At 44.4% G+C, this 27556-nt stretch overlaps 2 protein-coding genes and 1 pseudogene across 2 annotated transcripts; 1 reads left to right on the top strand and 2 right to left on the bottom strand.

The window, feature by feature from the left end:
- The first annotated feature begins 449 nt into the window (after positions 1-449).
- Positions 450-4105, top strand: DEFB124 (defensin beta 124). The gene is made up of 2 exons (XM_027621719.1): positions 450-639; positions 3750-4105. Exons 1-2 carry the CDS (start codon positions 528-530, stop codon positions 3902-3904), a joined length of 267 nt encoding a protein of 88 aa, XP_027477520.1. The 5' UTR covers positions 450-527; the 3' UTR covers positions 3905-4105.
- Positions 4106-8847: 4742 nt separating this feature from the next.
- Positions 8848-8941, bottom strand: LOC113938794 (annotated as a pseudogene).
- Positions 8942-18544: 9603 nt separating this feature from the next.
- Positions 18545-25849, bottom strand: DEFB123 (defensin beta 123). The gene is made up of 2 exons (XM_027622931.1): positions 25597-25849; positions 18545-18787 (listed from the first exon to the last, which is right to left on the bottom strand). Exons 1-2 carry the CDS (start codon positions 25652-25654, stop codon positions 18642-18644), a joined length of 204 nt encoding a protein of 67 aa, XP_027478732.1. The 5' UTR covers positions 25655-25849; the 3' UTR covers positions 18545-18641.
- Positions 25850-27556: the final 1707 nt, after the last annotated feature.

The following is a 27556-nucleotide window of genomic DNA, read 5'->3' as shown; positions in this document are numbered from 1 at the left end:
TTTTGGCCATCCAAGGAGCCAGGATCCAGGCTCTTTGGGCAGGATGCTTCCTTTGAGGTCTTGAGGGACCGGGGCGGGTTTGTATGTGGGCCCTTGCAGACCAGGCTGTACCTGTGGGTGGGGTTCATTGTCATGGCTGAGGGGGTCCAGGTGTCCAGCTCAAAGCAACTCCCACAGTAGCCTGTAGATTAGTTCAGCCTCCGCAGGGCTGGGGGCAGACACTGGACCCCCTCACGCCTGGCCTCCTTCTGTGGTTTGGCCTTCTTGGCATCCCTTTCCTACCCACAAGATGGGTTGTGACTGGTGTCATGTCACACATTGTCTGGGAATGAGGCAACTTAGCTTCCAGTCCCAGCTCCGCAGCTCAATTGCTGTATGGTTGAGCAGTCCCCCACATAGCTGGCTGAGATCGAGCTACATCCTTGGGATCACAGAACCTCCGCCTCCCACTCAGGTCTCCTGCTGCCCACACTCCAGCCTTGATCTGCAGCCTGATAAAGGCTGGGCTGCAGGCAGCAGAACTCAGTATGCCTGGCTCCTCTGGTGTTCTCCCCAGTGACCTCCCTAGAAGCCCTGTGGCCATGACACAGCTGCTTCTGCTCATTGTGGCTCTCCTGGCCCTGGGTCATATGCCTCCAGGTAACCAGCCGTGTGTGTGTGTGTGTGTGTGTGTGTGTGTGTGTGTGTGTAAAATGAGGAATAGCCTTCCAGGTTCTGGAGGATGGAGGAGGCCTAGACCAGTGTATGTGTCCTGGTGCCACCTCTGACTTGCTGGGCACCTTAGGGCAACTTCCTAAATCAGTCTGCACCTCAGTTTCTTAATCTTTAAAATGGGATTCACTCAACAAATATTTTTTTGAAAAATACTTACTGTGGGCCAGCACCATGACAGCTATCGGGGAACCAGGAGGGAAAGAAAACAAGGTCCTTGCTTTCACGGTGCTGATATTTTAGACAGAAAAGAACCAAATAAACACAATATGTCAGGTGGTGATAAGTGCTCAGAAGAGTAGAAGCAGGACCCGGGGTCAGTGTGGTGTGTGCACGTGGGAGGGGTGGATGGGAGAGCTGATGGGGATGGTCAAGGGAGGCCCTGTGTAAGGGGTTGTTTTTTAAGTTTTTATTTTGAACAACTTGAAATTTACATGAAAGTAGAGAGAATAATATAAGGAACAAGGTGAGTCTTTTTTTTTTTAAAGCATGTTATTGTAGAAAAATATAAATTTCTGCAAACATAGAGAATAATGTAATGATGTAAGTTTTTAAAAGAAACCTTTTTATTTTAGAAAATGTCAAACATAAATTAAAAAATAGTATGAAAAACCCCCGTGTACCTTCACCCAATCTCAACAATTGTCAACTGGAACCAGTCTTGTTTTAGTGAACTATCGTGAAGTCAGTCTCAGGTATCTTAACTATTTTGTATAAGGCTGATGTGAGCAGAGCTCTAACTGCAGTGAGAATATTAAGAAGATCTTTACAGGGACCAGGAGGCAGGAAGGTGACTGATGGTGTCTGAAGAGCAGTGAGGAGGCCAGGATGGCTGGAGTGGGGGTGCACCAGGAGAGAAGATGAAGTCAAAGAGATGAGGGTTGGGGGGGGTGGTTACAGATCACGTAGGAGAAAATAGCAACTCTGGGTCTCAGGGTCATCAGAAGGTCGAAATGTGATGATGTGTTAAGAGGAGTTATAGGAACTGCCCTTACCTGGGAATCAGGGTCTTGGGTTCTGGTTCCAGAACCTACCACTTACTGGCTAGGAAAAGCTGGGTTAAGTTGCTTCCTTTCTTGAGCTATAAAAGGAGAAGTTTGGCCGCGAATGAGCCCTGGTTGCTCCCCCCTCTGTGTAGTCATTCCAGTAATCTCCCTTTCCATTTATTGGGTATTTACTATGTGCCAGGCACTGTGCTAGGGTGATTAAAGCCTGTATAACTGCCTCCCTGAAAGGGGGGAAGTTCCACAGAGGAGGAATCTGAGGCCAAGGTCACTCAGCTGGGAAATAGCAGAGCTGGGATTTGGACGAAGGTGGTCTGAGCTGGGTTCACAGCATGCCGCTAACCATTACACACACACCTTCTTCAGAGTGTGGATCCTTTGCCTTGTAGAGATTTTGAGGCCAGGTCTGTCTCAGGCTAAGATTCTCTACCTTGGCAGGATGGAAGGATGGCTGGTGGACAGGGCAGAATAACATCCATGGGTCGGCCCATTGTGAGGGTTCCATGGGATCTCTCCCTCTTTCTCTATTTATTTTAGAGAGAGAGAGTAAGAGAGCATGGGGGGAGGGGCAGAGGGAGAGGCAGAGAGAGAACCCCAAGCAGACTCCCCACTGAGCCTGGAGCCAAACACAGGGATCATGACCTGAGCCAAAATCAAGAGTCAGACGCCCAACTGATGGAGTCACCCAGACGCCCGCAAGGGATCTCTTTTAATCCAGGGAGAGGGAGGGAAGCCTTTCCCCTCCACCTCCCGCTCAGCCCCGGTTCTTCAGAGGCTGCTCTCTGCCCATCTGGGTCACATGTCTAGAAATATTGCTGTAACAGACAGGCCTGCCCGAGTGGCCTCTCTCCTCACATTTGTATACCTGTCCTAATTGGCCATCACCACATCTTGATGGTTTCCTTTGGGGCACTTTCCACAACTCTACTAATTGTATTTATTTGCTAGGGTTTTAACTGCCTTTCCTTCTGGAAGCTCCTTGAGGGCATGGACCTTGGCCCATCTTGTTCATTGTGGTATCTCCAATGTGCCATGTTTGTTGAAGAAATAAATGAAGGAGATGCCTCATGCTGTGATGGAAGACCCTTAGAGGGGGTACAGACCTGTTCTTCCAAAGTCCTACCTTTTCCATGGCCCAGGGCTAGAAATTCCTCCACTAACATTAAACAGGTCCCTATGTGTGCAAAGCAGTTTATGTCATGGTTACCAGTGTGGACTTTAGAGTCTGATTACCTGGCTTTGAATCTTGGTTCTGCTCCTTAATGACTGTAATCTTGGGCAAGGTTGTTAGCCTTTCTGTGCCTTAGTTTCCTTACCTTGTATTATGGAGATCATAATAAAACCAACTATAATTGTATAGTGTTGTGATGAAAAGGGCTTAGAGTGTACCTGAGCAGGGGGTGAGTTAACCTGGACAAGAAATTAGTTTCCAGGGGCGCCTGGGTCTCAGTTGGTTAAGCATCCGACTCTTGATTCTGGGTCAGGTCATGATCTCTGGGTTGTGAGATGGAGCCCCATGTCAGGCTGCAAGCTCAGTGTGGAGTCTGCTTGAGATTCTCTCTCTGTCTCCCTCTGCCCCTCCCTCCACTTGCTCTCTAAGTAAATAAATAAAATCTTAAAAAAAAAAAAAAAAGGGAAATTGGTTTTTAACTTATAACCAGTGGTCTAACCTGTGACCTGTGGACTAACCCGGGCTGATATTGGTAGGCTTATTTGTAACTAGTTGTCTCATCTGTGACTAGGGGTCTAGTCTGTTCCATCTGCTCTAACCCCTTGACCTGTGGTCAGAGTTCGTGTCCTTTGGCCTAAGTTAGGACCTGTGGGCTGTTGTATGACCAGTCATCCAACACAATGACTGGAGAGCTAACAAAAGACCAGACTTGTGATCTAATGTGGGTCCTGTGGCCTAACTTGTGGTCAGTGGTTTTATCTGTGACCTGTGGCCTAACTCTTGATGTATGGTCAAAGCTGTGAACAGTGGTCTAACTTGCAACCCATGGGCTGCTCTGTGACCTGTGGTCTTCCTCTGCACAGGGAGAAGTGAATTTAAGCGCTGCTGGAAGGGCCAGGGGGCCTGTCGGACTTACTGTACAAGGCAAGAAATCTACATGCACATGTGCCCAGATGCCTCTCTGTGCTGCCTCGCCTATGGAACCAGGCCTCTGGCTTCTAAGCCTGTATATGTGTAGCTGGTTCTGGGGTTGGTACCCTTGCTCTCCAATAAACACCTGCTGCACCTGCCTCCTCTTGCTGCTTGCTCACCACCCTGCCTGCCCCCGTGCTGAGTGTATGGGGGAGCACGAGGTCCTGGTATGGGAGGGGTGGAGGGATGGTTGGTGGAGGGAGGTGAGGCGCCCGGGGCAAGTGGGTATTAATGACCTCGGTAAATGGTTCCAGGCCTGCCTATAATATCCCTTACACTCTCTCCAGCTCCGGAAAAATTACTCAATCTCCGTAAGCATTCTGGGTCTTCTCATCCATAAAATGGGGATAAATTATAATATCAGGAGAACTGGACTTTATAGAAAGAATGCAAAAAGGAGGTTAGAATTAATAGTAACAATATGAGTTAATAATAATAATGAGTTAATTATAGTAAGACTGAATAATGGTAGAGTTAATACACTTTGGCATTTTGAAAGGCAGGCCCTGGAGAGCGACAGGATTTCTCTATGTTCCTTTATCTCCTATTTTAGCATTGCAAGGGCCTGCCCAGGTGGAAAAGACCACAGGATTTTATGAAAGCAGTTTTCATGTACACAGGGAAAGCAGAGAGAGAAGTGGGCCTCGGCCAGACCCAGGGAACCGTGGGCACGGGAAGGCAGGGAGAAAATGTGAGCAGAGTCAGGGAGGTAGGCCGACAGACTCACATGCCAATTACCCTGCATCAGGATTACGTCTGGCTGAAAAAATAGGTAGCTCAACTTGCAGGGGCTTATCTGGAGTTAGGCAGCAACCACATCAGGGCGAGCATCTTGGGATCCTGCTGGGTCCCCTATGGCTGCCAAAACTTCAGGCTCAACATCATTGTTTAAAGCAGGAAGCAGGGGGAGGGTTGGATTGAGCTAGTTTCTCACTTTTACCAGGAAAGCAAACACTGTCCCTGGAACCATCCTCAGCAGACTTCTGCCTCCTTTTCATGGGCCAGAGGGTTGTCATATGGCTATGGCTGGCCACTCCCGGTGTCAGGGAGGCTGGGAAGAACGTATTTGCCCGGATAGCAGACGAGACCTGGGGGTGGGGGAACGGAGATGGGGAAGACCCCCAGTGTTGGCCCACCTTCTCCTGGGGTAGAGCCCAGAAAGGGGCAGGCATGTTAAGTAAGTTGAGGGGAATGCCTAGGACAGAGGGGCTCTTTTCCACTGTCCTCTGAGACTTTTCAGAGAAGTCCAGGGCAGTCTTGGAGTAAGAGAAAGGACCCTGCTTGGCCTGGCTAAGAAGAGTGGTGATACTCAAAATACTTCACATCAGGAAGGATGCTGAGTGAGTCTCTGGGCTGGTGCAGAGTCTTGGAGACTAGCTGCGGTGATAACCCTTTAGTTTCTGGTATGAGAGGGACCTGGGAATGTGCCAGAGGCAGCTGGAGTAGAGGAGGGAATACTGAAGGGTCTTGGGCAGCAGCTCTTTACCAACCAGGAGGGAAGCACTGAATTATTTTAATAACAAAGCATACCCTCTGAGTATCAGCCCTGCCTCTGTACCCCCCTTAATTTCTGGGTAATCTAGACATTGAACTGATGGCCACTGGGTCTGTTTTAGGACCCGATGTGGTGGGGATGAGGTGGGCTTGGTGTTGGGGGCCTAGAAAGAGGACGAGATAAGAACCCCAGAGCCAGGCACAGAACCACAGCGAGCTAATGTGAGGTGGCGTTAGCCAGTATCACCACTAGGCCTTGATGAGTCAGCAGGAGGCCTGACCAGTTCACCAGCAACCAGCTGTGGCTAGAAAGCCAGTGGATGTTTTCAGTGACATCCAGATCCCAGCAGGTGCCAGCCAACACCCAATCATTGAATCTCCTCACCCCTAGCTCAGCCGTCATATTTGGGAGGAGCAGGGGAGGAGAGGAGGAATCGGGAAGCCTGAGCAATTATACCAAAGAGACTGAGTCTCTCCGAATTCAAGAAACCTCCAGAGAATATTTAAGTTGTTGAATTAGACCAAGTTTTAAACTCATGTGAACTAAATTTAGTTCTGCGCTCCACCCCCTCCCCTCTGCGTTGTTCTACAAAGAGTGAGGAAGCTATGTTTTCTTTGCTCAGTCCCAGACACGGTGCGAGGGAGTCTGTGACCTTGTTGCAGTGAAGGTGGTGATGCGCTTGAGGAGTGAGGAGTCAGATTCAAGTTCATACGCCAGCTCTGCCATGTCTGGGCCACGGGCTGTGCGAACGGGGCAAGTCACTTCCTGCGTCTGATGTCAGAATCCTCCTCTGCAAAATGGGCATTCTAGCTCTGAATGGGGTGCCTGTGGGGTCAGATGAGATCCTCTGGTACTTTGCAAGGGCTCCGTAAAGCTGTCTCTTCTCCTGAGCAAGCGGCACCCTGCTGGCTGCCTTCTTCACGCATTTCAGACTTCAGAAAATCTGCAAGGACAATGCAAAGAATTCCCATAGATCCTTCACCCAGTTTTTCCAAATATTAACATTTTATCACTTTTACCTTATCATTTCTTCTCTCTATCTCTGTGTGTGTATAAAAAATATAAATATATGTGTGTGTATTTATCTGTATATCAGACATGATTCTCTTTATGCCTAAATACCTCAGTGGGTTTTTCCTAAAAACAAAGGCATTTTCTTATATAACCCCAGTACAGTGATAAAACTCAGGACATTCACACTGACAAAATTCTATTGTCTAATCTTCAGATCTTCTTCAGCTTTTACCAGCTCTTCCAAGAAAGTCCTTTATAGCGAAACAAAACCGTTGGATCACATAGTACACCCAGCTGTCAAGATTCTTTGATCTCCTTTAACCTGCAGCACTTCTTCAGTGTTTCATGACAGTGACGTCTTTGAGGAGTCCAGGCCGGTTGTTTTGTGGAATTTCCCTCAGTTTGAGTTTGTCTGATGTTTCCTCCTGACTGAATTCAGCTTATGCACTTTTGGCAGGAATATTCCAGAAGCGATGCCGTGTTTCTCTCAGAGCATCATGTTGGAGGCAGCCATCACCCTTCTGGGGGCTGAACCAAGACCCAGCAGTCTAGACAGTTTTTTCTGAAGCTCACCCCTCACACATGCAGGGCGGTTTCCCACCCAGCACCCTAACAGACCATCATCTAAGCCTACATCCCACCTCCTAAGTCACATGGATGCACCTAACAGGCCAAGGAGATGAGGCAATTCTAGGGTGGAAGGTTCCTCAGGATACTTCACAGATGAGGCCCCCAAGCTCAGAGAGGGAAAGTGACTTGTCCAAAGCCACACAGCTCCTGAGGCACAGAGCCGGGACTTGGACTTAAATCTTTGGACTTCGGGTCAAGGCTTCTTTGGAGACAGAACAATAACCACACACTGGTAGAACAGGACATCGTGAAGGGGCAGGTTTGGGAGGAAGAGAGCTCCCTGGCGCTGGACATATGCAAGGTGAGCTAGGGGGGTGGACAATGCTACGGAAGGGATTTTTGCTGTGTATTGAAGTACTATTTCAGGGTACAAACATTCATTCCCCAAAGAGTCATTGAATGGCTGAGCTAGTGATAACAATACTGTCAGTCGGCCATTAGTGAGGACCAACTGCTTTACACACCTCAGCTCATTTAATTCTCACAGTCATGGTACTCTTATTCCCTCCTTTTCTAGAAGGCAGCTGAAGCTCTTAGTGAAGTGAATTGTCCAGGTCATACACCTAGTAAATGGAGCTGGGCCTCCACTTTGGTCCTCTAGTGCTTGATTTTATCTTCCAGACTCACCCTTACTTGTGTTTTTTAAAATAACGTTTTTTTTCTAATTGTAAAAGTAATGTATGTTCATTGGAGAGAACTTGGAAAACAGAAGCACAAATAAGAAAGCAAACAACACCAGTTTTCACTATACATAAATACCCACAAATAAAATATATGTAAAGTGTGATTTGCAAATAAAAGGAATAAAACTGAACAAAATTTGTGGTGTTTTGGGTTTTTTGTCTTTGTTTTGTTTTTTACTTACCAATGTATCATGAGCATTTCCATATGTGCTTAGTCTTCCAAAACAAGATTTTTAGCACTAAAAGGCTTCCCAAAATTTCTTTGAAATTTTCCAATTTTTATTACTTGAGTAGAATGGTTAGAACACATTGTAGGAAAATAAAACATAGATGAGCTTCAAAATATTTACCATTCTTATAATCTCTGCTAGCTTTTTAAAAAAAGATTTTATTTTTATTTTATGTTTTTAAGATTTATTTATTAGAGAGAGAGAGAGCACGCGTGAGCACATGAGCAGGGGGAGTAGAGGGAGAGGGAGAGAGAGAGAATCTTAATCCCTGAGATCATGCTCTCTCCAAAATCAAGCCAAAAATCAAAAGTTGGATGCTTTACTGACTGAACCACCTAGGCGCCCCTAAAGATTTTATTTTTAAGTAATCTCTACACCCAGAGTGGGGTTTGAACTCACAACCCTGAGGTCAAGAGTCACACGCCCCTCTGACTGAGCCAGCCGGGTGCCCCCCTCCCCCCGCTAGCTTTTGTTACATATTTTTTCGGGATGGAGATACCCATATATTTTTTAAAAAGTTATAAACCTGTTTGTATGTGTATATATATACTATTATATGTCATGTATATACTATTCATATATATAATATTAATACATAATATATAATATATATTATATTCATATATATACACGCTTTTTAAAAATATTTTATTTATTTATTTGAAAGAGAATGAGAGAGTGCATGAGAGGGGTGCTCGGAGGGAGAAGCAGACTCCCCGCTGAGCAGGGAAGCCGGATGCAGGACTCGATCCTGGAACTCATGACCTGAACCAAAGGCAGTCACTTAACCAACTGAGCCACCCAGGCGCCCCTTATATCTACACTTTTAAAAAAGATTTTGTTCATCCATTTGAGATAGAGAGAACGCACACGAGCTGGGGGGAGGGGCAGAGGGAGAGGGAGAAGCAGGCTCACAGAGCAGGGAACCCGACAGGCAAAAAACATGGAATGCTTCACGAATTTGAGTGTCATCTGTGCCAATCTTCTCTGTACCGTTCCAATTTTAGTATATATGCTGCCAAAGCGAGCACCATCCGCATTTTCACAGAGATTCTTCTATTAGAGATTAGAAGAGTTTCTTGTTTCACTGATGGGTGGATCCCTTTGGGCTTACAAGAAAGGAAAAGAACAAGGGGGTGATGATGACAGGTAGGGTAGGGGGTTTGGGATAAGACTTGGTGACTCCCTGTTCCCTTCCCCACCTGGGTTTTCCATGGCAGAGTGTTGAGTGGAATTGCTTATTGTTCCAGGGCTGCCTCGAAGTCTGAGAGCCAGGCAACAATCACATGTTGGCCCAAATGATCCTTGACAATGGCTCAGGAAGGCACCTTTCTGGAGACTGACATACAGAGTGAACTTTCTTCCATCAGTGGAACACATCAGGCTTCTCTGGCAATCCACCAAAGGAAGTTATTGGTTATGTTTAGGGGATATTCTTTTCTTTTTTAAAAAAATAGAAAAATAGACTTATTTTTAAAAAATGTATTTTATTTATTTATAAAATAATTTATTTTTTTAAAGTAATCTCTACTCCTGTGTGGGGCTCAAATCCACAACCCTGAGATCAAGAGTCGCACACTGCTTCACTGACTGAGCCAGCCAGGCGCCCCTTGTTATTTATATTTTCACTGAAGTATAGTTGATACACAATGTTACATTATTTTCAGGTGTACAACATAGTGATTTGACAGCTCTCTAGGTTATGATGTGCTCACCACAGCACTATTACGATACCATGGGCTATATACCGTATGCAGCACCTTTTATCAATGGGCCATTTGTATGAAAAAGAATTATCTCTCCACAGTGGCATCACACAACACAGTGTGATGTCTTCATTGTCATGTGCTTTTCCTGCAGGGCAATCGAGGCAATTCCCATTTCTCATGCACACAGCCGCTGGCTCCAGGAGGGATTCTTCTGGTTTATTTGGACTACTATTGCTTATATTTGCATGAACATAAGGACTCATTTCCAGAATAGATGAAGAGCTCCTATAAACCAGCAAGAAAAAGACAATCTAATAATATAGTGGGCAAATATTTTATTATTTATTTATTTATTTTTTAAATATTTTATTTATTTATTTGACAGAGACATAGCAAGAGAGGGAACACAAGCAGGGGGAGTGGGAGAGGGAGAAGCAGGCTTCCTGCAGAGCAGGGAGCCTGACGCAGGGCTTGATCCCAGGACTCTGGGATCACAACTTGAGGCAAAGGCAGACGCTTAACCGACTGAGCCACCCAGGCGCCCCGTAGGCAAATATTTTAGACATTTTACAAAAGTAGGTATACAAACGGCCAATACGCCCATGAAAAGATGTTCAAAATAATCAGGGATCAGGGAAATGCAAATTAAAACTATAATGGGATACCATTACACACCCACCAGAATAATTAAAATAAAAAAAAATGGACCAAAGTGAGTGTTGGTGAAGATATGGAGCAACGGGAATGCTCATACCTTGCTGATGGGTATGTAACATGGACAACCCCTTTGGAAAAACAGTTGGTACATAACTTTTATAAGAGTTACTTATAAAATTAAATAGAAATATGTGTATACAAAGACTTCTCTATTAAAGTTTATAGCAGCTTTATTTCTAATATCCCATAACTGGAAACAACCCAGCAAGTAACTGGATAAATTGAATTATATCCATACAGTACAATACTAACAACAATAAACAATAAACAACAGTAACAATATAGTCTGATATGCATGACATGAGTTAATCTCAAAAACATTATGTTAAGCAAAAGAAGCCATATACAAAGATGAACATACTGAATGACTCTATTTATACCACGTTCAGAAAGGCAAAACTAGGTTGACTTAAAAAGCAAGAAAGGGGGGCGCTTGGGTGGCTCAGTTGGTTACAGTGTCCGACACTTGCCTTTGGCTCAGGTCATGATCTCAGGGTCTTGAAATCGAGCCCCTGTCAGGCTCTGCACTCAACAGGGTGTCGTCTTGAGGATTATCTCCCTCTGTCCCTCCTACATGCATGCACACGCGGGCGCACTCTTGCTCTCTCAAATAAATAAATAAATAAAAAAGTAAGAAAAAGATTGAAGAAAAAAAACACCTGGAACAACTCATTTCTCCCTTATCTCTTTTCTTTTGAGCACACTTAGTCAAATTTGGGTAAGTTATCTGTGATTATGATGCAGCTCCATTCGTCTCACAAAGAATAGACGCACCTAAGAGAAAGGACTCTGTTAATGGCAAATGGATGATTCTCAATGGGAAGACACTGTCCTCTAGGGGTTATTTTTGGAATTTGCTGATGGCTTTTTTTTTCTTTTTCTTTTGATAGTCAAAATTAAAGGAGTCCTTATTGTAATTTAGTAGGTTGGCGACTCGGGATGCAAGATGGCACGCAATGTGTGTGACTGTCCTGGAAAATGAAGTATTGACCCATTTCCCAAACAAAATTCAAATGTCCTGCTAGACATTTATGTAGGTGAGAAACCCATTTATAATTCTCTGAGCCCAAAATCTAAGGCTATTTTGCAAGCGCTTTTTGCATATTGAATTTTCCTGGAATGAAACTACTGTGTAAATTAAGGAATGATTATACTTTGTTTTGGTCAGAACTTTGCCCAAGCTGTTTACCATTTGGAAAGTGAGGATACAGATAGCAGACCCTTAGGGTAGTGCTTGAATTGTGCATATGGCACACACATTTGAGCCTGCAATTGTAGCTCTTGCACTCATACTATGTATAGGTACAAGATCTGACATATTTCATTATGTCTTTAAGTGTATTTACACATCAAAATACATATTTTTATAAAATAGTCTCTTTTCTCCTTTATATTATGGTTAGGACTTAATTTGATCTTTTTCTTGCAATTATGTGAGAAGATAAGTTACAATTTTATGAATTTTATTTTAGGACCGAGAGGGGGCCCTGCAAAAATATTTATTTGTTTATTCATTTTTTTAAAAAGATTTTATTTATTTATTTGAGAGAGGGAGAATGAGAGAGCATAAGCCAGGGGGCGGGGATCAGCAGAGGGAGAGGGAGAAGCAGGCTTCTTGCTGAGCAGGGAGCCCAATGTGGGGGCTCCACTCCAGGACCCTGGGATCATGACCTGAGTGGAAGGCAGATGCTTAACCGACTGAGCCACCCAGGTGCCCCTGCAAAATATTTAGTATAAAAAGGAGCATTGGGTCTAATAGGACCCTGGGAATGTCGAGCTCTCACCAATAGATTAGTGGGACCTCATTCGGGGATAGAGAGAAGGGCCATAAATACCCTTCCTCAGAATTTCGCCAAGAACACCCACATTTCATTGATGTCTATTTCTCCCTAAGCATAGGGGCTCAGTGTTTCACAAAGAAAGAGCGAACATATTCCTCCCTATAGAATTTTATAGCAAGGATACACGGAAATGTGAATACATGGAACACTGCATGACTCATCCATGTATACTCTTGTAGCCTTGCTCACAGCCTTGACTGAAGTTGACAGTCATATGCAGACCAGGAGACCACTCTCCCCCATGCCCCAGACATAGTTGATTAGACAAGAGGTTGCCACCTCCCCAAGCCCAACCAATCCTATAGGCTGGCCAGCGACCTAGGAAGTGGGTTGGTACAAAATGACGAACTGCATCAGTAAGAACTTGGGAACAGAATTGGGAAATGCAGAGAATAAGCAGTTTATAATTGGAATGAAAGCTGAAAAGATGCCTTAGTAAAAGTCAAGCACGAGACACCTGGCTGGCTCAGTCCTTTAAGCATCGGCCTTTTGCTTAGGTCATGATCTCCGGGTCCTGGGATGGAGCCCTGAGTGGGGCTCCCTGCTTAGCAGGGAGTCTGCTTGAGGATTCTCTCTCTCTGTCCCTCTGCCCCTCCCCATTTCTTCCTCTCTCAAATAAATAAATAAATCTTAAAAAAAAATACAAACATCACAATATTGTGCGGCCTATCACACTGCCTGCCTCTCAAATCTCCTCCCGAAGGTCTCTTCCCTTGCACACCAGGCTTTAACCATATGGCCATTCTTTCAGTCTCTGGAACAAGCCACCTGACCCTAAAAAAGGCTCATGCCCATGCTGTTCTACCTGGAATATTCTTCTGCAGACCCACTCCCAACTCTCTGCAAGCATGACTTCTCACCCTGCCCATCCCAGGTTGAATGCCACCCCCTCAGAGAGCACTACCCCGACAGCACATGGAGGTCCACCTCCCTCATGAGCCCCCTACTCCTATTCTCAATCACTACACTCTTCATAGCCCTTGCTACCATATGTAATTATGAATTTATTTCTTTAATGCCTTTTCCTCCACAGGTTGTAGGCTCCACGATGACAAAGTGCGTATTTGTTTTACTTACTACATTATAGCTAGAGACTAACCTGGCATCTGGCAAATAACAGGTATCAATAAGTACTTGTTGATGGGCGCCTGGGTGGCTCAGTTGTTAAGCGTCTGCCTTTGGCTCGGGTCGTGATCCCGGGGTCCTGGGATTGAGCCCCGCATCGGGCTCCCCGCTCCGCGGGAAGCCTGTTTCTTCCTCTCCCACTCCCCCGCTTGTGCTCCCTCCCTCGCTGTGTCTCTCTCTGTCAAATAAATAGATAAAATCTTTAAAAAAAAAACAACTACTTGTTGGGGCGCCTGGGTGGCTCAGTCGTTAAGCGTCTGCCTTTGGATCAGATCATGATCCCGGGGTCCTGGGATAGAGCCCCGCATCCGGCTCCCTGCTCAAGGAGCCTGCTTCTCCCTCTCCCTCTGCCTGCCACTCCTCCTGCTGTGCTCTCTCCTTTTCTGTCAAATAAATAAACAAAATCTTAAAAAAAAAGTACTTGTTATATGACTAAATGAACAAATGGATCTATGTTTTATGGGAATTATGGTTCAGTAGCTCTAAGACATGGTAAAAAAAATCCTTAGTTTTACAACAATTTAGATACGGTTTTCAATGATATATTTCCAGCATTATGTGCATGTTCATTAATTTTTCTCCATTTTTCCCTAATTTGAACCCACAGTCCAGTGAGCATCTGGTTGAGGCTCAGGCTTCCCTGATCGGGCGCGCCTCATGATTTCCACTGCCATCTCAACCATACTCAGCTCAGGATGCCCACCTTCACTTCACCAGCATCAACACTCTACTTTTTCTGTTTTCCATTAATTGAACTAACAGTTATTGACTACCTACTAGGGGTGCCAGGCATTATTCTAACTACTGAGGATTCAGCAGCTGACAAAAACAGATAACTTCCTGCCCTGGGGGGGGGGAACCCTTTGTTGAGATGCCTCTGTGGAGAACCATGTCTTCTCATTTAAATTCATAGACCCAAAAGCCCTTGCCTGAAGTGGGGGTTGGGTCCCTTTGAGGAAGGACTCTGTAACAACACCACAAGCACATACTGAAAATCTTTCTTTGGGCCAGGGCACCTGTGGCCATTGACCAGGGTGATTCTTTTTTTTTTTTTAATTTTTTATTGTTATGTTAATCACCATATATTACATAATTTGTTTTGGTGTACTGTTCCATGATTCATTGTTTGTTCATAACACCCAGTGCTCCATGCAGAATGTGCCCTCCTCAATACCCAACACCAGGTGAACCCATCCCCCCACCCTCCTCCCCTCTAGAACCCTGAGTTTGTTTTTCAGAGTCCATCATCTCTCCTGGTTCGTCTCCCCCTCTGACTTACTCCCCTTCATTCTTCCTCTCCTGCTATCTTCTTCTTTTTCTTTTTTCTTAAAATATGTTGCGTCATTCGCTTCAGAAGTACAGATCTTCCAGTAAGTGGTCGCTTCTCTGTTCAGAGAGTTGTTGCTACTCTCCTCTTTGATCTCCTGTTGAGTTCGTAGGTGTTCAGAATGGTTTGATCCCTATTCAGCTGAATTCCTGAGACCAGACGAAATCTAGGTCTCCTACTCCTCCGCCATCTTGCTCCGCCCCGTGACCAGGGTGATTCTATATTTGGGAAAGGCAATGCTGTTTCTGAGTTGACTCTAATAACTAGGGACCCAAAATGCCATGTGTCAAAATTGGAGGATGCACGGAGGTCAGATGACACAGACATTTTTGGACCAAGAATATCTCATGGTTTGTCTGTTTTCTTTCATTCAGCATAATTATTGGAAGAATCGCCCACGTTGTAGCATGTATCAGTACTTCATTGTTTTTTATTACTGAGTAAGAGTCCATTGTATGGATATACCACAACTTGTTTGTCAGTTCACCTGTCGATGGATGTTTAGAGTGTTTCCAGTTTTGGGCTTTTACAAATAAAGCTGCTGTGAGCAATTATATTATGAGTCTTTGTGTGGGCATATGCTTTTGTTTCTCCTGGGTAAACACCTAGATGTGAATGGTTGGATCATATGGTACATTACACTTTTTGAGAAACTGTCTAGTGTTTTCAAAGTGGTTGCACTGTTTTATGTTCCCACCATGTAATTTTCACATATATTCTTCTCTAGGTCTTCATGATTGATTTATCTTTTCCTTTTTTTCTGGGCTTAAAGATTTTGAGACACTTAATGTTCATGGATTTTATCTCTTTTTGAAAAACTTGATTTTTATTATAGATTGAGAAGTCAAAAGAATATTTAAAAATATATAAAAGTGTAAAAATGATAAGACAACAAATATCTCCATGCCTACCCTCCAGATAAAATAATAGAGTATCAGCATTACCCCTTCCAATTCCTATACTTAGAGTTGACCATTATCCTCAATATGTGCTTTACTGCTCATTTCATCATCTATGTCTATACCCCTAATAAAACATTTGTTAATAAGTGCACAATTTTGATCAAGTTTTGGAAAAGGTTTGGTTAAGATTTTGACTGGAATATCATTGAATCTGGGAAACACTTTGTGTAGAATTGATGTCTTTAAGACATTGAGTCTTCTAATTCATAAACATGGTATGTCTCTATAAATTTAGGCTTTCTATATTGTCTTTCAATAAGGGCTTCTAATTTTCTCCATAAAATTATTGAACGTATTTTGTTTGAAATATTCACAGGTATTGGGAAGTGTGTTTTCTTTTGTTTGTTAGCAGTTTGACTATGCTATGCTTAAACTTGATTTTCTTCATGTCTATTCTGCAGGGAGTTCATTAAGCTTCTTGAGTCTGTGAATTGATGTCTTTCAACAATTTTGGAAAGTTTTCAGCCAATACTTTAAAAAATATTTCTTCTTCCCCGTTTCCTCTCTTTTATCCTTCTAAGACTCCTAATTAGATATATGTTAGAACATGTGAAACTGTCCCATAACTCTCTTATTCTCTGTTCTGTTTGTTCTGCATACTTTTTCTCCCTGTGCTTTGATTTTATTTCCTATTGATTTGTCTTTGAGTTTCCTGATTCTTTCTTCCACTCAGCCTAGTCTGCTGTTAAGCCCATCCAATAAATTCCTAACTTTAGATTTTGTATTTTTCAATTTAGAGTGTCAAATTTATTCTTAAGAGATTCCATTTGTAGTAGACCGATACATTGATGATCCCTATGAATCATGTCTCCAGTATTCATGCCTTCGTGTAGTCCTTTTTCATACTGACTGCGGGTCATATTGCTTTGGCCAATCGACTGATGAATGGATAAAGGTGTGGTATATATATATAATGGAATTTACTCGGCCATCAAAAAAAAAAAGAAAGAAAACTTGCTATTTGCAATGACATGGATGGAGCTAGGGTGTATTATGCTAAGTGAAACAAGTCAGTCAGAGAAAGACAAATACTATATGATCCCACTCAAATGTGGAATTTAAAAAGAAAACAGAGAACATATGGGAATGGGAAAGGAAAAAAAGGAGAGAGGGAAACAAACCATAGAGACTCTTAACGATAGAGAACAAACTGAAGATTGAGGGAGGTGAGGTGGGCGGTGGGGGGAATGAGCTAAATGAGGTTGAGCATTAAGGAGGGCACTTGTGATGAGCACTGGGTATTATATATTAGTGATGAATCACTAAATTCTACTCCTGAAACCAATATTGCGCTGTATGTTAACTAACTAAAATTTAAATTAAAAAGCAAATGTTGCTTTGGCCAATGGGATTTAAGAAAGCATGATAACAGAAGTTTGAAAATGATGCATACTGGGGCTTACCCTCTTAGACCTAGCTTTAACTTCCTTGAAACGGAAGGGTCACATGGACAGAGATGCAGTCATATGTGTGACCCCAGGTGAGAATATCAGAAGAACCACTCAATTCATACACAGAAATCTGAGAATTAATGAATAGTTGTTATTTTAATCCACTAAGTTTTGGAGTGATTTGTCATGTAGCAATAGAAAACTGATAGAGTATTTTTCTGTATATTGGTTTAAATTATTCATCCTTTCAATCTTTCCCTCTAATTTCTGTAACATATTTATAATCGTTATTTTATTTTTTTTAAGATTTTTATTTATTTATTTGACAGAGAGAGACAGTGAGAGAGGGAACACAAGCAGGTGGAATGGGAGAGGGAGAAGCAGGCTTCCCCCTGAGCAGGGAGCCCGATGCAGGGCTCGATCCCAGGACCCTGGGATCATGACCTGAGCTGAAGGCAGACGCTTAATGACTGAGCCACCCAGGTGTCCCTATAATAGTTATTTTAAAGTTGTTTGTGAAATCCAACACCTGTGCCATGTTTGGATTTGCTGCTATTGACTTTTTAAAAAAATTATTTATTTATTTATTTATTTGAGAGAGAGAATGAGAAAAAAAGAGAGCATGAGATGGGGGAGGGTCAGAGGGAGAAGCAGACTCCCTGCTGAGCAGGGAGCCCGATGCGGAACTCGATCCCGGGACCCCAGGATCATGACCTGAGCCGAAGGCAGTCGCTTAGCCAACTGAGCCACCCAGGCACCCACGATTTTTATTCTTGGTTATGGATCTTATTTTCCTTCCTTTGTGAAGGTCTTTTAATATTTTTCAATTGTGTGCTAGAAATTGTATTTGAAAGACCTGCAGAGTGTAGAGTAAGTGTTGTTTTCACTCAGGGAGCGTATAGCCTCTGCAAACCAAGGTAATAAAGTGTTCTTCGCTCTCCTTGGGTTTGCACACAGGTACAAAGGAACATTTTGGAATTTCAAAGTAATGATTTTTAAAAATATTTTTATTTATTTATTTGAGAGAGAGAGAGCACAAGCAGAGGGAGCAGCAGAGGGAGAGGGAGAAGCAGACTCCCCGTGGAGCAGGGAACCCGATGAGGGGCTAGATCCCAGGACCCTGGGATCATGACCTGAGCCGAAGGCAGATGCTTAACCGACTGAGCTACCCAGGTGCCCCTTCAAAGTAACGATTTATTATTAGATGAGCATGAGGTTACAGAGATTAATGATGTAACTAAAGATGGCTAGTAAGAGCACAATAGAATTACTGAGAACAACCTGAGTTAATCTCTGAAAATGAACACCCTCATACTTTAAGCCTGCTATCTTAAAAAATTCTAGAAACATAAGGATACATAAACACACTTTTCATTAGCTGACGGAAAAATGGTATCATCATATGTCACATAGATTCCAGAAGATTCCACTGCACACTTGTGAGATGGTGAGACTGAGGAAGGCAAATACTGTCTTATTATTATTATGAAAATATTTTGACTTCACCTCAAAGGGGATTTCCTGAGAACTTGCTGGGGTAGACTAAGAGGCGAACACAGAGATCAGCCACATGTGTTTATTGATAGAATTTAGGAATCCACTGGGGTCAGACTCAGGGCGGCTCCGTCTGCATTTTCATGGCTTCAGGCTTCAAAGAACTTAAAATGGCCATAGCTTTTCTTTTGGCTGGAACTTGGGCTTCACGCAGCACAGTTTATTATTGGTGCAGTAAACATAGACCCTTTCTCTCCTGGAGCATTTCTGACGGCATCTGCCGTGAAGATTCCAGCATTTTTGGGTGCCGCCTGACACACACACAAAAAGAAAAATGGAGACAATGTCAGCCCTGAGAGGTGGTATTAAAGCAGGTGTGATAGAGGGTCCTCGGTTTCCCTTGCCTTTGACCGTTGCCCTCCTTTTTCTCTCCTTCCCTTTTTAAAAATTGTGGTAAAATACAAAGAACATAAAACTTACTAGTTCAAGCATTTTATTTTTTTTTAAAGCTTGCTTGCTTATTTATTTATTTATCTATTTCTTTTTTTTTTTAAAGATTTTATTTATTTATTTGACAAAGAGAGACACAGGGAGAGTGGGAGAGGGAGAAGCAGGCCTCCCGCAGATCTGGGAGCCCAATGCGGGGCTCAATCCCAGGACCCTGGGATCATGACCTGAGCCGAAGGCAGACGCTTAACAACTGAGCCACCCAGGCACCCCTATCTATCTATTTCTGTAATCTCCACACCCAAAGTGGGGCTCAAACCCATGACCGTGAGACCAAGATAGCATGCTCCTCCGACTAAGCCAGCCAGCCAGGCACCCATCAAGCATTTTAAAGTGCATGGTTCAGGGGCGTTAAGTACATTCATGGTGTTGTGCAACCATCACCATCATCTAGTTCCAGAACTTTCTAATCATCCCAGAGAGAAACCCTGTACCCCTCTCCCCAGCCCTGGGCAATCACCAATCGGCCCTTCTCTCTATAGATTTGCCTACTGTGGATATTTTATGCCAATGGAATTATATAATATGTGGCTTTCTGTGTCTAGCTTCTTTCACTTAGCTTGTTTTCAATGTTCATCCATACTGGCTATTTTTTGTTTTTGTTTTTGGCTAACATTCCATCACTTTCTTCATAATTTTACCTTTTTTTTTTTTTTTTTTGCCAAGGTCCTATCATTACGAGGTGGCTGTACTTAGGTTTTTTTCATTAATTGTAGTTAAGTACACATAACATAAAATTTACCATCTTAACCATTTTTAAGTGCACAGTTTGGTGGTGTTAAATACATTTACATCGTGTATAGCCATCATCCCCAGCCACCCCCATAACCCTTTTCATCTCATAAGACTGAAACTCTTACACTCATCAAACAGTAACCCCCATTTTCCCCTCCCCTGGAGCCCCTGACAACAACCCATCCATGTTGTTGTTGATGCCTTTCCTGTTCTGGAATCTTGACCAATCAACAAATTGCAAGGCTTACAAACACAGCTCCCGAAAGAAGTGTTCTGACAGTTTTGGGGGTGGGATGGCACCTATGACCTCAACCTAGAGGCACACAAATCCGGGACAGTTGCTATTCCAACCACAGGTTTTGCAGCAGTTAAAGATGAAATCCTCTACTTGAGCCAAACAAGGACCTGTACCCTTCTCTTTGTTCTGTAAAAGCCCCAAGCCTGCTCTGACTCGAGTCTTCAGGGGCTCTGGCAGCTGAATGAAGCCTGGGACCTCTAGTTATGTCGTTCAACCATTTTCTTTGGGCAGTTTCCAGCCCTGCCTATTCTCTGTTTCATGCATTCTTAAGTTCATTGCAAGTTTCATTAATTTGTAATCTTTATTATTTCCTTTTTTTGGCTGTAGGTTTTGACCAGGTGTATTTTGTGATCGGGAGTAAGCTTTCTTTGAGATGATCTTTAGACCAATACAGGGGAGACTCTCGGGGGAAATGTGTGCTTAAGTGGAAAACTCGCATCGTCCGGAGCAGGGGTCCTCAACTGGGGTGATTTCGCTCCTGAGGGGATGTTTGGCAATGAAATGTGTGAGGACAGTTTTAGTTGCTGCAACAGGTGAGAGGTACTCTTGGCAATTAGTCAGTAGAGGCCAAGGATTCCACTAAATATCCTACAATGCATAGCGCAGCCACAACAAAGAATTATCTGGCCCCAAACATCAATAGTGTCAAAAGGTCAATAATCACCAATAGTGTCAATAGTCCTTGGTCTTGGTAGATCACAGTCTTCAGGGTTATCTGATTTTGATTATGTGGGAGCTATTTTACAACTCTATGAGCTGTTGATAAATAATAGTAGGGCAAAAATAATTATTTCTCTATATTTGCAAGTATATTCTGTTGCAGAGAGGTTCATTTGACTCTCTCTCTCCTCCCCTGCACCATGGGGGGAGAAAAGCCAGTTTCTATTTATGCTTTGATCCAGTTATAAAATCTGCCTTGTTCTCTCATTATGAGTTAAATAAAATCTTTAACACGTGTTCATATACATATGAACATGTGTTAAATACATATATATATACACATAGATATACATATATTTATATATATACACACATATATATGTGCCAGGAGTTTTTTTCTAATTATCTTTTAAAACTTCTTTTGGACCTTGAGCAAACTGCCATCACAAGAACTAGGTTCTGAAAAAATATACTGAGAGAAATCTGATGTGTTATGGAGACACTAAGATGGCTAACTGGTGTTTCTAGACTGTCTAAAATGGAGCTTGGTGGAAAATTTGACCCATCACAGTAAAGAAAACCTATAAACTCTTCTTTTTTTTTTAAGATTTTATTTTTAAGTAATCTCTACACCTAACGTGGGGCTTGAACTCACAACCCCACGAAGAATCACATGCTCCACTGACTGAGCCAGTCAGGTGCCCTGAAAACTTATAAACTGTTCCAAGACAACACTGGTGGAGAAGTTTTAACTGATCAGTGAGTGTAGCTCCCGTATATGTGCCACCTGCCAGCTTAATAACCGTTGGAAAAACAGTAAAAGAGGGACGCGAAAAGGAACCACTGTCTCGGGGACTCTATACAGCTCCCTAAATCTCAAGGATTTGTACTCACTCCCATCTGCCTTTTCTGTGAAGGACTAGATGCTTTTCCTTGCCAGAAAGCAACAGTGTTTCCTGTGACTAAAAACAATTGTGGTTTGTCTTTCCTATTTGGGAACGCCTATCTAACTTTCTAGTGACCGAGGTGCTATTTTTACTGGGACTTTAATTAAGGAATGGCAGTTTTGCCAAAAATCATATGTCCTTATCATTCTCAACCCTCAGAAAAAAATAGAAAGAACTCACCATAAGTTAAAATTAAAACTTGCTAAACTGACAGAAGGCCCTGAAGAGCCTAAGTGACTCACAGTTTGTTTGTGGGTCCAATGTTCACCATTCCCCCCGCCCCGTGAATTGTAAAGGGCCATGATAGCTTGCCCAGCTCTTTTTCTTTTTCTTGCTGTGCAACTGGATTAAGCTGGAACAATTTGTTGCCTTTTCACGTCAGGAAATCAGTGGTTGGGGATAAATACACTCCTTTGCAAAACATCTGGTTCTCACATGGTGATGAAAAGAATTGCGTGAAGGAGCTGAAAAACTTGGTAAGCTAGATGGGCTTACTAGCACTGGGGTTAGGTTTTATGCTATGGCAATTTCTAGAGAAACGGTCTGGAGGGTACTGGAGAAGTTCAGTGCAGTGCCTGAGTTTTCCATGTGCTCATTCGTGAAGTCATCCGAGCTGCTGACAATGTCACTAAAAATACTACCGTAGTCTTTTGACAATTCTAGGAGTTCCAGAAAACCACTGTCCATCATCAACTTGCATTAGACATCATTTTGCCATGTGAGGGAGCCACATGTGGAATTGTTGGTAATGCTTGCCACATTCACATTTCTCAGAAACCTTTCTGGTGCGTGTGTGTGTGTGTGTGTGTGTGTGTGTATACATCCATGTAAGCAACCAAAGCATTTGTTGAGTGAACAATATAGTCTGACCTCTGGGACCCGTGAGTTTGCTTCTGGTGGCTTTTCCTGGATATTCCCAACAGGACTCTGGTCCTGGGTGCACATTTTTGTTAGTGATGCTTTTTCTCATTAAGTGTGCCCTATCGTGCCTAATCAGGATCACTTTAAATAGGAAGTATTAATAATAATTAATGAGGTAGTTTATATGTATTCAATGGGTTGATTTTCCTACCTAGCTCTGTCTACTGAAAAGATGTGGAATGAAGGACTAATTTAATAGGATTGAATATCTCTAGCATCTAGATCACGGTTCTGAAATACCATTTTCCTACTTAAAGAAAAAATCAGAGCTTCTTGAGGAAATGGGGAATTCAAGATCTGGGGCAGGAACTGTACAAGATGAGCCTAGACTATCTCGTCACACCAGATAACCACTTACGAACCCGTGAAACTGCTTTTGTCACTTAACAAAAGGACAAAGTCTGAAGTCACATCTTTCTGAAATTTTGTATTTGAAATCATATGGGCAGGACTGGAACATTACATTCTTTTCTGAGGAGCCAGTCTTTCAATACAGAAAAGTGTCCTTGATTTCAGAGCCAAGGGCAGAGTGTCAGAGAAGGGGTTTTGGGATACGAAATTCCACATCTCTCTTAATTTTGTACTTTCCATGGAAATGGAACCTTGACTCCATTTCTGAGCCTCGGCCTGATGTTAATCCGTTTATACATGAAGTCTATCAAACACTACTTCACAGAGAAAGACAGATACCATATGATTATATATGGAACTTAGGAAACAAAACAGATGAACATAGAGGAAGGAAAAAAAGAGAGAGGGAAGCAAAACATTATAGACTTTTAACTATAGAGAACAAACTGAGAGTTGCTGGATGGGAGTTTGGGGGGGATGGGCTAACTGGTTGATGGGCATTCAGGAGGGCGCTTGTGATGAGCGCTGGGTGTTGTATGTAAGTGATGAATCACTAAATTCTACTCCCGAAACCAATATTACACTATAAGCTAACTACAGTTTAAATAAAAACTTGAAAGAAAACAAAACACATAACTTCATTTACATTTTACCTAAACTCTCTCCCTCTCCTTAATCCTATAGAAACCTTATTTGTTCCTTCTTTTGCCCACAGTTCCTTTGGTGTGTATTTTCCTTTGCTGTGCCAAGTTAATATGTCTAACTCCGTCGGACTGCAAGTGTGTCTCTCGTGGTGCCTATAAACTGGACTTTATCACAAGGAAACTATGACAAACTAGCAGGGATATACATAAAAATAAGGCTACCACTTAACGACTGAGCCACCCAGGCGTTCGGCTCAGGTCATGATCCCAGGGTCCTGGAATCGAGCCCCGCATCGGGCTCCCGGCTCCGCGGGAAGCCTGCTTCTCCCTCTCCCACTCCCCCTGCTTGTGTTCCCTCTCTCGCTGTGTCTCTCTCTGTCAAATAAATAAAATCTTTATTTTTTTTTAAAGATTTTATTTATTTATTTGAGAGAGAGAGAATGAGAGATGGAGAGCACGAGAGGGAGGAGGGTCAGAGGGAGAAGCGGACCCCCCGCTGAGCAGGGAGCCCCGATGTGGGACTCGATCCCAGGACTCCAGGATCATGACCTGAGCTGAAGGCAGTCGCCCAACCAACTGAGCCACCCAGGCGCCCTAAATAAAATCTTAAAAAAAAAAAAAAAAAGGCTACCACAAGCCAAAGATGGGGCAATTTGAATTTCAGCAAGAATAAAGATTGCAATGAGTGAAAATTCATCAAATATATTAAAAACTATTTTGTCACATTTGGGGGATGATAGAAAAAAAAATTATCGGGTGGATTCACACATACAGGAAAATCACCAAGCATTTATTCTGTCTTATATAAACTGTCCCACTGAGTAACCTAATAGTAGATGATGAGTGTCTTTATTATTTTAGTATAATAAATTTCCAGGAACCAGTGAAAATCATATAAAATAAAGAAGATGCATTTCAGTGTGCTCTGTGTCTTCCCTCAATCTGATACTATTACAAAAACGTTATTGTTGTAGCAGGTTGAGAAGAGGAAATTGAAACTGAGGAGGTCACGGAGTTAGCAAATGGTGGGGCATTCTGACCCGGATTCTGATGCTTGCGTCTCTACCCTGTGGTGAGTGGTGGGTCAGGCATTTGCCACAGGCAGATACGAGGGCAGAGGTCAGCTTGGTTGAGGAAATTACACATTCTGCCCCTTTGGAAATGTTAGGTGAAAGCCTTGATGTGGGCAGAAGCCTTTGACGTGGGCAGATAGCGAGGCCGGGGGTGGTGGGATGGGCAAGTCTGACCATGGTTAGCCTTCCCATGGCTCCCTCACCTGGTAGTGAAGGCCCATCAAGACCTGGACCTTGAATGCTTCCTCATTTTCCCCCACACCATGCCCCTAACCCACTCAATGGTGTGCCAGTTTTCTGAAGGTGCCACATTCTCTCCCACAGCTGGACCTTTCTTTACATAAGCTGATTTCTGCCTGGGACACCCTTCCTACTTCCTTCTCTTCTCCTTCCCCTTCCAATCTCAACATACTTTTCAGGACTCGGTATCCCATCAGGAGGACTCTCCTGGCCCTCAGACTGGGCTGGTCCTTCCCATGTGCACCTCAGATCCTTAGACCCCCTCTGTCACAGCTCATGTCACCCTGGGTTGTAAATGCCGTTCATTGTCTCCCCCAGGGCCATTGTCATTTATCTCTGTGGCCCTAGCCTCCAACACAGGGTCTCTGGCACAGAGGGACAGAGTATGTGAGTTTTTCTCTCTGGTTAAGGTGGTTGGGATCTTTACAAAGCCTCGAACATTCTGGGGACTATTTTGTAAAAGGCCCACGGTTGCCCTCTTCCTTCTTCTCCTGCGCACGCCTTCCGTTCCTTCTCACGTGCACGGGCACCTGCAGCTGCTCCCTGAGAGAGCCGAGATGGACGGGGTCGCTGAGCCAGAAGCTCTGGATGTCGTGGTTGGTACCTAAGATCTGGCACCTGCTGCGGGCGAGGGCGCCTTCTCTCGGTGTTTCCAAAAGGGCAGCCCATCCTCCCAGGCCTGGGGGTTCCGGGACCAGGCCTGGGTCTCCTCGCCCTGCCCCTCCCCGAAGAGGTCCCCGTTACCTGGAGTGAGCTGGGACAAGAGCAGGAGTGCAGCCAGAGTCAGCAAAAGGAGCTTCATGGCTGGAAGTGGCCCAAGGTGAGGCTGCAAGTCCGAGGCGACGGCAAAACGAATGGGGCAGGCTCCGGCCTCTCTGGCTGGAGGTCCCTTTGTTCAGCCGGACCGATGTCACCCGCACGTGCCCTCAGCCGCTCACGGCTTCGGCCCCCGCGCTCCCGGAGCCCAGGGTCTGCAGCCACACGCTCCGAGCTGGCACGCCTCCTGCGGTCATTTGGTCAGCCGGGGGCGGGAGGGTGGGGCAGGCAACCGAGTCCAAGGTCCTTCCACCCGCTCTAAACCGCCTGCACCGAGGGACCGCCAGGGGGCGCCACGCACGGGGGAACGCAGAGGGGCGGGCGAGACTTCCCCGAGGTGACGGCCCCTGCAGGTGAGCCCACCTGGCGTCCCAGGCAGAGGAAGTCCGCCCAGAGGCTTACGCTGGGGCCGAAAGTGAGACCCATGATGTGACTGGAGGGAAACCGGGAGAATGGTGGTGAGAGACGAAGTTCCCAGCACGAGCCTGGCAGTGCCCTCCGCCATCCGAGTGCCATCCGCGCCGTGCGCCTTACACCGCCAAGCAGGGAGCGCGATGCGGGGCTCGATCCCAGAACCCTGGGATCATGACCTGAGCCGAAGGCAGGCACTTAACTGACTGAGCCACCCAGACGCCCCAAGATGTACTAAGTATTAATGTTGACTAATGCTAAAAGTGGGACCCTGGCATGTTCTGGACAACACAGAAGCCTCTAAGGCTGAATGCCATTGTGGTCTGGACAGCATCAAGATTCTACAAAGCCAACTGTGGAAAGAGATTGTTGGTAGTGGGGATGAGGGGCTCTTTATAGCTTTTCCAGAAAGATACCCAGGCTGGGGTGCCTTCCTTAAAACATTTGCCTGGGTCTCCAACACCACCTTGTTGGGGGTGCTGGTGTTGTCAGAGGCAGCATCTGCGGTGACCACAGGTGCACTGGGGGAAGGCCCGGTGGCCCACGTGGCACCTTAAGATGATGATGAAACCACAAGAGTCATGGGCAGGCAGCCTGGTCTTTACCACAAACATGGGAGTGCCAGCCTCTGGGACTCCTCAAAACACAGCCACTTTTCCCATTCAGGGTACCATAGGTGACCCATACTGTTTGTTCCAGACATTGCATTCCAGGCAAAAGTGAAAAGATGGGACCTATGTTGGCAAAAACATGACGTTCTGCAGCATTCCATTTTCCCTGATTTTCAGCATCCAGAGAACCACAGCGTATGAGGACTGGATGGATCCCGACAGCCCAGCTGTTCCGATCTGCTCATTGGTGAGACTGAAGCCCAGTGAGGGAATCAGTGTCCCTCCTAGGGTCACACTGCCAGTGGGTTCGCACAGGGAGCTGTTTTCACTTCTCTCTCCCCCTCAATGCCCGAATCCTCCCTGACACAGAGCAGGGATGGTGGGGCCTCTTCTCTTCTCTCTAGAAAAGAGTTGGATAGACATATTCTTCCCGAGGTCTGAATGAATGTCTTTCCTTCTTTACTCTTCGGCTCCCAAACTGGAAAACTACATTTGAAAAAAGGAGCTTACTTAACTTACATTCAAACCATGGTAATGGTGGCTCTCTAGACCGGATAATGCAGGACTCTGTAGGGTACAGTAAAGACTGTGCATTTTTTTTTTCTTCTACGTATGATGTGGAGTCTTGGAGGGTTTTAAGTTGAGTTATGAGAAGGGCTGACATATATTAAAAAAAAAAAAACACCTTTCTGGCTGTTGTGTGATGTTCCCTACTGGTCTCTAAAAGGCAAAAGTGGATAAGGGGAGGCGTGTCAGCTCCGGGGTGTTGGTCCAGCTGTGGGTGTGGGGGAGTCAGGGTGGTGACTGAGAGGTCTGAGGGAGGCAGGCTGTTCCGGGCCAAGGACAACCACTTGCTTGTCACTTCG

The sequence above is a fragment of the Zalophus californianus genome, chromosome 8, assembly GCF_009762305.2.
Source record: "Zalophus californianus isolate mZalCal1 chromosome 8, mZalCal1.pri.v2, whole genome shotgun sequence".
Lineage (NCBI taxonomy): Eukaryota > Metazoa > Chordata > Mammalia > Carnivora > Otariidae > Zalophus > Zalophus californianus.
Note: the sequence above shows the minus strand (reverse complement) of the source record. Positions and strands in the feature narration are given on the sequence as shown.

Coding starts and splice junctions, on each gene's coding strand:
- DEFB124 (XM_027621719.1), top strand. CDS start 528: ATGCCTGGCTCCTCTGGTGTTCTCCCCAGTGACCTCCCTAGAAGCCCT. Junction 640..3,749: donor CCTGGGTCATATGCCTCCAG/GTAACCAGCCGT, acceptor TCCTCTGCACAG/GGAGAAGTGAATTTAAGCGC.
- DEFB123 (XM_027622931.1), bottom strand. CDS start 25,654: ATGAAGCTCCTTTTGCTGACTCTGGCTGCACTCCTGCTCTTGTCCCAG. Junction 18,788..25,596: donor CTTGTCCCAGCTCACTCCAG/GTAACGGGGACC, acceptor TGTGTGTGTCAG/GCGGCACCCAAAAATGCTGG.